Source organism: Centruroides vittatus, unplaced genomic scaffold (genome assembly GCF_030686945.1).
Source record: "Centruroides vittatus isolate TY-2023 unplaced genomic scaffold, ASM3068694v2 contig_793, whole genome shotgun sequence".
Classification (NCBI taxonomy): Eukaryota; Metazoa; Arthropoda; class Arachnida; order Scorpiones; family Buthidae; genus Centruroides; species Centruroides vittatus.
In genome coordinates, this window is record NW_027122511.1 from 42,525 (window position 1) to 51,453 (window position 8,929).

Sequence of the window (8,929 nt, forward strand, 5' to 3'; positions counted from 1 at the left end):
CTGTATAGAAGTGCTGAATATTTAAATGTTTTTTATATTAACGACTTATATAAGTGATATTAATGTAATATCGTGGAATAAGTGTTAAGAAGGGAGCTATATGTCACACGGATTCAGTAACAATTGTCTTATATAATACAATAACTATTTGTAATACTGATATAAAATGTAGAAGAAATGTAGTGAAGATTGTGTATTTATATCAATTTCCATTGTGGAAATACACCGGAAGTTGAGATAACAATTGCCTAAATTTTACTAGTTTCATCAGTTTATAATGTTGTTAGGTTACAACTATAGATAATTCTTTTATTTAAATGAACTTCATAATTAACTATATATTCAGCATTATCTTATATTAATAATTATTTATATATAACGATAATGTGAATATATGGCAGTTTGTATTAAAGTATATTTAATAAACTCAGAAATGTGTATTAATGGTATATATCACACTGTTCATTTGTAAAAAATTACAGTTTATTTATGTATATTAATTAGCTTAAAAAATTAAGCCACAGTCGTTCCGGAAAAATTCCCTCCCTAGACGATCTCCATTTTTTCTTTTGTTCTAGAACAATTTTTTTTTTTTTTGTTAGATGACCAGATCTCCCTTTATAGGCTACTTAGCCATATAATATTAAAACGTTCTTTTAAAAACGTCTAGGGAGGAAATTTTTCCGGAACGACTGTGTCTTAATTTTTAAACAAAAATTTAACATGCGACGAAACTTCAAAAAAATTTTATTAGTTAATTATTTACGTGTGGCAATTAAATTTTTAACGTTAATAACTTGGATTGGATCCTTACAGAAACTCGACTCAGCAGGTAAACACCTGATGATGAGTGTTTTGTTATTAGTAAGGAAAATTTTCTATAATTTTAGGTATGATCATTTAATAAATTTCTATCCTTAGAAACATCTCTACCTCTCACTTAGATCTTAAAGCAATCTCCAAATCTGTATCTAAATTATATGATGATTTATCCCCTGTAAAATTTAATCGCTGATCACTGATTGTGAGTGTATAAAGCCACTTGCCATTCCTAGTTGTTTGTAGTTCATACTTTATAAATGTGGTGTTTTCTGGTTGTATTTACAAGTATAGCAACTAGAAAGAATCCTTTTTCTCACAGTTAAATTCATCTGAGACTATCACCCATGTATTGAGTTGCCACAGCCCATCAAATCAAATCAACAATATACACCTTTGCCACATCGCTGTAGATCTGGTAGAAGAAACTGATTAAGAACATTTAAATTCAATTGATACATTTGGTATTTTGAATTTTAATTTCATTTATTAATCACAAGAAGAATTGTAAACTATATCTTGTTTTTTCCTGAAATTAACTGGAATTTTTTTTTAATTTCAGGCTTTTTATAATTACTAGTGTAGGCCTTAAAGTGTTTTTTTTTAACTAGTCGATTTTGTAAACTTTTAATACAGTTATTTTGTACTGTACACAAATTTATTGCGTTTAAACAGTTGTTAGTCTCAATCCATTAAATATAAATTAAATTCTCTTTTAATAGATATAAATAAGTATAATAAAAGAATAAGAATAACAAAAAGTGTTCAGAATACATATTACTTGCATACTGTTTCCATTGTTTTAGCTAATATATAGGCCTACTGTATATAACACTACAGATTGCTTCAGTTTAAAATTTTTCTAGAAGGTTTTCGCACTGATTTTAAAGGATTTTGTACAGTTTGTATAATTTTTTTCATTTATACGGGTTGGTATGTGTATTTATGTGTTCAAAATCGTATAAAAAGTATCGGAAGATAATAGGTTTTATTAACTCTTATTGCCATATTTTATTTATTACTTTATCAACTTGTTACACTTTTATTGTTCTTAGGTGTCCTTGAATGGATTAAATACTATTTAAAAAATTTAGTTTTTTAATAATATTGTAGTTTTTAAATAATTTTAACACTTTACTCATCATTTCAGCAAAACTTACCCATTTATGCAGATTTAAACAAAAAAATGTAGTAGAATTGATTTGTTATTCAACAACAATCGTCGTAAAATGAGTCGATTCAGATTTATAAGTTGAGAGTTACACGTTTATTTTCTGATAATAAGTTTTTTCAATTAAGTATGACAAAAGTCTGACAGTAGAAATAATGGATTTAAATATAGAATTTAATACGGTCAGAATGAAAATTTAATATCGTAGTAAAAGAGAACGGTCGTAAAGCGAGAGAAGTAGAGGTTATTTGGGTTCATAACTAGTCAGAAAGTCGTTAAGCATGTGAGCTATAATCTGTGCATTCGTCGCTCGGTTTTCTTAACACGTTTCAGACAATTTGCTAGACAACTTCTCTGTTTAGGGAGTGGATATCATTAACTTGAAAGCATTCGATGTTAAAATTCACTTCGATAGAGGATAAGTTAAAGTAAGTTAATATGTCAATGAAGAATAGTATTGATTTGTGACTGAAAAGCATAACTTAGTAGTAAATAGTCGTAATGAGTGATACAGTGAAATATATAAGCATAGGAAATTCAGGATTAGCAATCACTTTTTTCCTGCATTTAAAGTTACACAAAAGGTGCACAACGAGTTTTCACTTGTTTCTAAATGTTAATCGCCAGTTTCATAATCGTCAGATTACTCTAATTATAAATTAGAAGTATCAGACTTTCTGAAAATATAATTATTTTAATTTTAAGAATTTACATTGTTGTAGAAACCTCCGTTTGTATTAATCACTAAAGACCCGAATGGCAGCTCAGTTATTAAGAGGTAACTTGTGTATGTAGATACTTTAGTGAAAACCCCTGAATTGAATGGATAAAAAAACTGACCTACTGGAAATATGGGCCAATAAAATTTGATAGTTGAATGCAATATTTTGAATATTTGCGATGCGTTATACACACTTCTCTTCGATTATCGATTTTTAATCACTTAGGTAGGTGACTTTTAGAAGGTAAGGGATAATATCAGTTGAGTACGAAACTGCTACTTTTTCTTGTGATTTTATACATAATTCGTTGCAGATATTGGATTACCGTATACTTCTATAATGTTATTAGACAATCTTATATTACAAATTTAACAAATTTTGTATTATTTTTTTCTTCTGGAGATAATCAACCGAAGTCGCACTCTCAATCTGATGTATCGCCTGGAAGTAGTCAGGTGTCAGCTGCATCTGGATCTAGACAAGATGAAAGACCTACAACGAGTACACAAGCAGCACTCGCTGAAAATATTGAAGGGAAACTTGCTCAGACAGGTGTGTATACGTTTACTTAATTAACATTCTTTCAAATATGATTACAATTTAATCAAATATTCAGATTCAGAAAGAGTTACTAAGGTCGAAAGAATCTCAACTCGCAGTGAGGGTGGACAATCATCTTCAATGGCTCTGGCTTCGATAGCACAATCGGAACCTACACTTGATTTTCTTTCACGTGCTATGAAGAGACTGGGTCTGGAGGTGACGTTTACTGGTTCTAAACGTCATATATTCGCTAAACGACCTGGAATTGGATTACAGGGTAAAAAGATCAATTTAATAGCAAATTACTTTCCGATAGACATACCAGAAGGCGAAATATACCATTATGATGTAGATATTGAAAAGCTTATACCTGTAAATGATGCAGGTGACAGCGAATGTCTGCCTAATCATAAAAAGTACAAATGCCAAAATACGAAACAAAAGAGAAATGTTATAGAAGCGATGGTTAAGAATGTGGCCATGTTTAAAAATATTCTACCAGCATTTGACGGTGAAAAAAATTTATATACTCGAAAATTACTACCATTTAAAGACAAGAAAGTGTTTACTGTAAACGTTCCGGACGATTTTAATCGAGAGAAAGAGATATGTTACGAGATCAAAATAAAACCGGTGAATAGAAAAGATACAATGAAGAGATCGGCAGAAAACTCAATTAATTTAGAACCATTACATCAGTTGTTAGCTGGAAGATGCAGTGATATAACGGAGGGTATTGTCATGGCAATTATGGGCATAGAAACCATACTAAGACACGGTCCTGCCTTACGATTGGTGCCAGTTGGAAGATCATTCTTCACCAAACCACGTATGGACGAAGTTCCTGCTTTGAGTGGCGGAAGAGAAATTTGGTTCGGTCACCATCAAAGTATGCAACTGTGTCAATGGAAGCCCATGTTAAACATTGATAAATCGGCAACAACCTTTTATAAAAGCTGTTCCGTTATCCGCTTTATGTTCGAAGTGTTAAATATGAGTACTGAAAACATCGAGTTGGCTTTAAGACAGTTCAGAGGTCTGACCGATGCCCAAAGGAGGACACTAGCTAAAGAAATGAGGAACTTAAGAGTTGAAGTAACCCATTTGCCTTATCCACGAAAATATCGGATTCGAGATATAACGAGAGAAAATACAAATAATACATTTTTCATAAGAAGAGTTGATGACAAAGATGTTAGGTGTTCGGTATCCCAATATTTTCGTACCGAATATACAGCTTTACAATATCCAAACTTACCTTGTTTAAACGTGGGAAGTGAAAAGAAAGCTGTGTATTTACCAATGGAAGTGTGCAATATTGTTGAAGGGCAACACTGCAATAAGAAGCTTACTGAAAAGCAAACATCTGATATGATTCGCTACACGGCTCGTCCTCCTGCTGACAGGTTCAATGATATAAGACAATCAATTAATGCTTTCATGCGAAATTTCGCACCGTTCACCAGAGAATTTGACATTCGGGTAAATCCGAACCCCGTAAATTTTACAGGACGAGTATTAAATGCTCCACAAATAACTTACCAACAAAATCAGGCCATCACACCTTTCAACGGAAGCTGGGATATGAGAGGCAAGAAATTTTTTACAGGAGCAAGTATAGAAAAGTGGATGTTGCTCAGCTTTTCGACTGCTCGATTTTGCGACGAAAATGCTCTGGATAATTTCGTGAGAATGCTTATAAACGGTGGAAGAAACGTAGGAGTATATTTTGCACCACCCCTCGTTATTAAACGCGTCACCCGTCGCGATGGAAGGCCAGCAGATTTACTTAGACAAGCAAGGAACATGTATGAAGGTCTGCAATTAGCCATAATAGTGCTGCCAGCAGAAAATATCTATTCGGAGGTAAAAACTGTTGCAGAAAGAGAACTAGGTCTTATGACGCAATGTATAAAAGACGTAAATGCCACGGGAAGAAAATGTAATTCCCAGTTAATATGTAATTTATGTCAAAAAATTAATTCTAAAATGGGTGAGGTTAATAATTCTTTGTCGCAAGCAGATAAACCTGCAATTTTAAAGAAACCTGTGATCATCGTAGGTGTCGACTGCACCCATCCCGCTCCAGGTGACAAAACAGAATATTCGATAGCTGCAGTAGTGGGAAGTCTGGATGCTTATCCTAGCAAATTTACGGCTTCCGTTCGAGTACAGCATAAGAAACAGAAGGTAGAAAACAAAACATACGGACAGGATATAGTGATCGATCTAAAAGAAATGATGAAAGAAATTTTACTGGAATTTTACAAAAAAACGAAAGGAAGAAAACCGGAAAAAATTATTGTTTTCAGAGACGGAATTAGCGAAGGCGAATATCATAAAGTGATGGAGTACGAAATGAGAGAAATTAGAAACGCCTGTAAAGAAATGGCTCGAGAGGAGACGTACGAACCACCAATCACATTCATCGTAGTTGGTAAACGTCATCATACACGTTTTCTTCCTGCAGATCGGAAAGACGGTGTTGGAAAACCCGGAAACGTCCCACCCGGTACTACAGTGGATACTAACATCGTACATCCGGTTTTCCACGATTTCTTCTTATGTAGTCATATGGGAATACAAGGGACAAGCAGACCTTCCCACTACACTGTTCTTTGGGACGACAACAACTTTACAGCAGACCAACTGCAGCTCTTAACTTACTCTTTATGCCACACTTACGTCAGATGTACCAGGACTATATCAGTACCGTGTCCGGTTATGTATGCTCATCTTGCGGCATATAGAGCCAAACAATACCTTGTAGCCAAAACTGAAGGTGAATCGAGTAGCGAAACCTCTGAAAGCGAGGAAGTAATTATATCAGAAAGCATAAAAGAAGCCATTAGAGTTTTTAAAACTATGCAAAATCGAATGTATTTTGTATAAATGTTGATGCAAATGTTTAACTTTCTTTCAAACGATATATTGTATTTGAGAATTTTTTTTCGTACTTATTGCATAAACAAGCAACATACAGTTGTATATTGTTTGTTATAAATTTGTTATAAAGTCGTTCTGACAGAAATTATAAGATTTAAACTGATGATAAAGAATGTGACTTTGTAAGTGCAAAGTTTAATTGTTAATAACATAGCCTAATTCTTTTAACATAGAATAAATGGTTGTTTGACAAAAACATTTTCTGTATTTTAAAGCTAACTTTCAAATGAATTATTCAAAAGATGTCCTTTCTTTTTAAATTACGAATTTCTAAGTGCGGTCTTTAAAAACAAAAGAAATTACTAATTAACTAAACATAATGAGTAACTATAATCTTATCTCTATACATTTGGAAAAAACATGTAGAAGTTAATACCCCTTTAAATACAATAAATATTAATGGTAAAAAAACGTAATTGCAATACAGAAAACTATACGATACCAGAATTGCGGTCTGCTTTACCATAAATTCTATTTAGTCACTTCGTTTCCTAATTATAAGAGTTGGAACCTACACTAGTAGGCTATACACTCAGAACAGTTTTAATTATGTGTATTATTTTGATACGATACAATTTAACGTTATTTATTGATACAGACATTACTAACTATTAAATTATTGCACCTATTACGAAAAATATGAGTTTATTACACTAGTTATATAGGGTGGCGCTGGATCGAGTAAAAGTGGGTTGTGTTATACGAAAGGAATCTTAATTATTCTCGCAATACTGGCCATTCTATAGTAAATCGTGGATTAGACTTTTTTTTATTATACTTTAATTAAGGAATATTTCAGTAATATTCAAGGAAATTTCATCGTGGTTTGAAAGAATTTTATCACGTCTTTTAAAATGATATCATTTTGTTAACTTATATTTCCACGTTTATATAATTTTTAATACATCATGCATTATTATCCAGTTATTAATTTTTCAATCGTCGAATGACCTGTGCTCGACCGTTAAAAACTTTACTCCCTTTTAAAGTATTATTATTGTAATTATAAAAGTTATAAATTCAAGAATAAATGTTTTTAAAAGCTTTCAGACAGGTGTTTTTTTAAACACTGAAGTTTGTATGAATCACGTACAGAATACAGTTTAAGTGCGACATAACGTATAGGATGAACTTTATATCAGATGTGTTAAGAGAGACAACAGATTTAAATGTTATCAACAGGGGAAATAAATGTTACACATCTAAGTAGAGGAGTGTTGACAGTAAATGAGTTTCTTAGAGATGTGACATAAGAAAAATTAACGAGTTTTTAGCAGATATTTCGATCAGCATTATTCGCATTCTGATATTGTCGAAAATTCACATAGTCCACATAGTGACACTATGTGGATTAGGTTCCAATTTGAAGTTATAAGATACTTTATAATTCCAATATGAGGGATATGATATTAAAATCACTAATGCAAATTAGTAAAAATGTATATTTGTAAGGACGCGATGTCGACCTTTCCGTCAAGTGGTGCGGAAGCATAGGGATCCTCAGCATTTCACAGTATCAAAATTTCATTAATAAACATAGAAATAGTAGTACCAAGAACCAATAGGTGTGATTTATATTTATACGCCGTCAAGCCTCGATTTACTGTTACAATTTGTGTTTCTAAAATTGGCAATAAATCGAGTTTGGCGCTAAACCGAAGCACGATAACTTTTATATAATAATAGTTGTTTGGTGTTTGATCATTTAAAAAACAACATTTGATTTACTGATAAATACAATTTTAATAAAGCTATCTGTTTTGTATTGAATCACACATGCAGAACATTGTAAAGACAATCACGCTTTAAACGGAGGCGCTAAATCGAGTTAGTGGTTAGTAGTTGCAATGTCAGATTTTACTTATAATATTATCGAAATGTTCATCGAAATATTTAACCTAAACTTATCATAAATATTGTTTATAACGAGTAATATAATGTATGGTTAAGTATTTGTAAAATGAGAAACAGTTTCTTTTACATAATAATAGTAACTGTAATTAATAGACAAAGAAGTGCCACTAGGATACGTGAAAAAATCTTGTTTTAAAATTTCCTTTTTGAAGATCAGGGTTTTGCAGTTGTAGACGATACCACCCACGAGCCATTACTACAACCAAAAACTCCCAGATGTTTAATCTGTTTAACACTTTCAGGCAGGTTTTTACAATAACACGTATACCAGTAACAATATCCGTGCTGTCCTCCTAAGATCAGGCAAAATTCCCTACATTTATCGTTATCCTCACCATAGTAACATGGGTACGTACAATTCCATCTGTTGACAGGGTATGCACTCGGAACACTGCTATCTTTGACTGAAACACCTGTATAACGAAACATAAATAAATAATGGTAGTAAGGTGAGTAATACCTTGTTAAGACATTCTTTCTTATAGAAAATGTAAAGCAATGCGGTTGAAAATCACACAACTACACTAAAAATTCGATGTGCTGTTTACATATCTGTACGACGAAAAAATATCGGGGGGTAACCAAAAGTATTTTACGATAATTTTACGTAAACTTAATTAAAGAACAGTTCAGACAGCTGAATTGATTTACCTCGAACGACTTGACCGAATCATTCAAGATAACTAACGTTCGGGCCATCGCATTTACTTTAAATATCAAAACAAATAAAACTGCATTATTATAATATATTATTTTAAATTAACAATACTTGCTGCACGTAAACAATTAAATACTTTTAATGCAGGCAAACAAT

The 8,929-nt window shown here is 32.2% G+C and overlaps 1 protein-coding gene across 1 annotated transcript; it reads left to right on the forward strand.

Annotated features, from left to right (window-relative positions):
- The first annotated feature begins 3,300 nt into the window (after positions 1-3,300).
- On the forward strand, positions 3,301-6,191 carry LOC136981775 (protein argonaute-2-like). The gene has a single exon (XM_067278148.1). The coding sequence runs from the start codon at positions 3,394-3,396 to the stop codon at positions 6,145-6,147; it is 2,754 nt and encodes a 917-aa protein (XP_067134249.1). The 5' UTR covers positions 3,301-3,393; the 3' UTR covers positions 6,148-6,191.
- Positions 6,192-8,929: the final 2,738 nt, after the last annotated feature.

Bases quoted from the DNA above. Each gene is read 5' to 3' on its own strand.
- LOC136981775 (XM_067278148.1), top strand. From the start codon at position 3,394: ATGGCTCTGGCTTCGATAGCACAATCGGAACCTACACTTGATTTTCTT.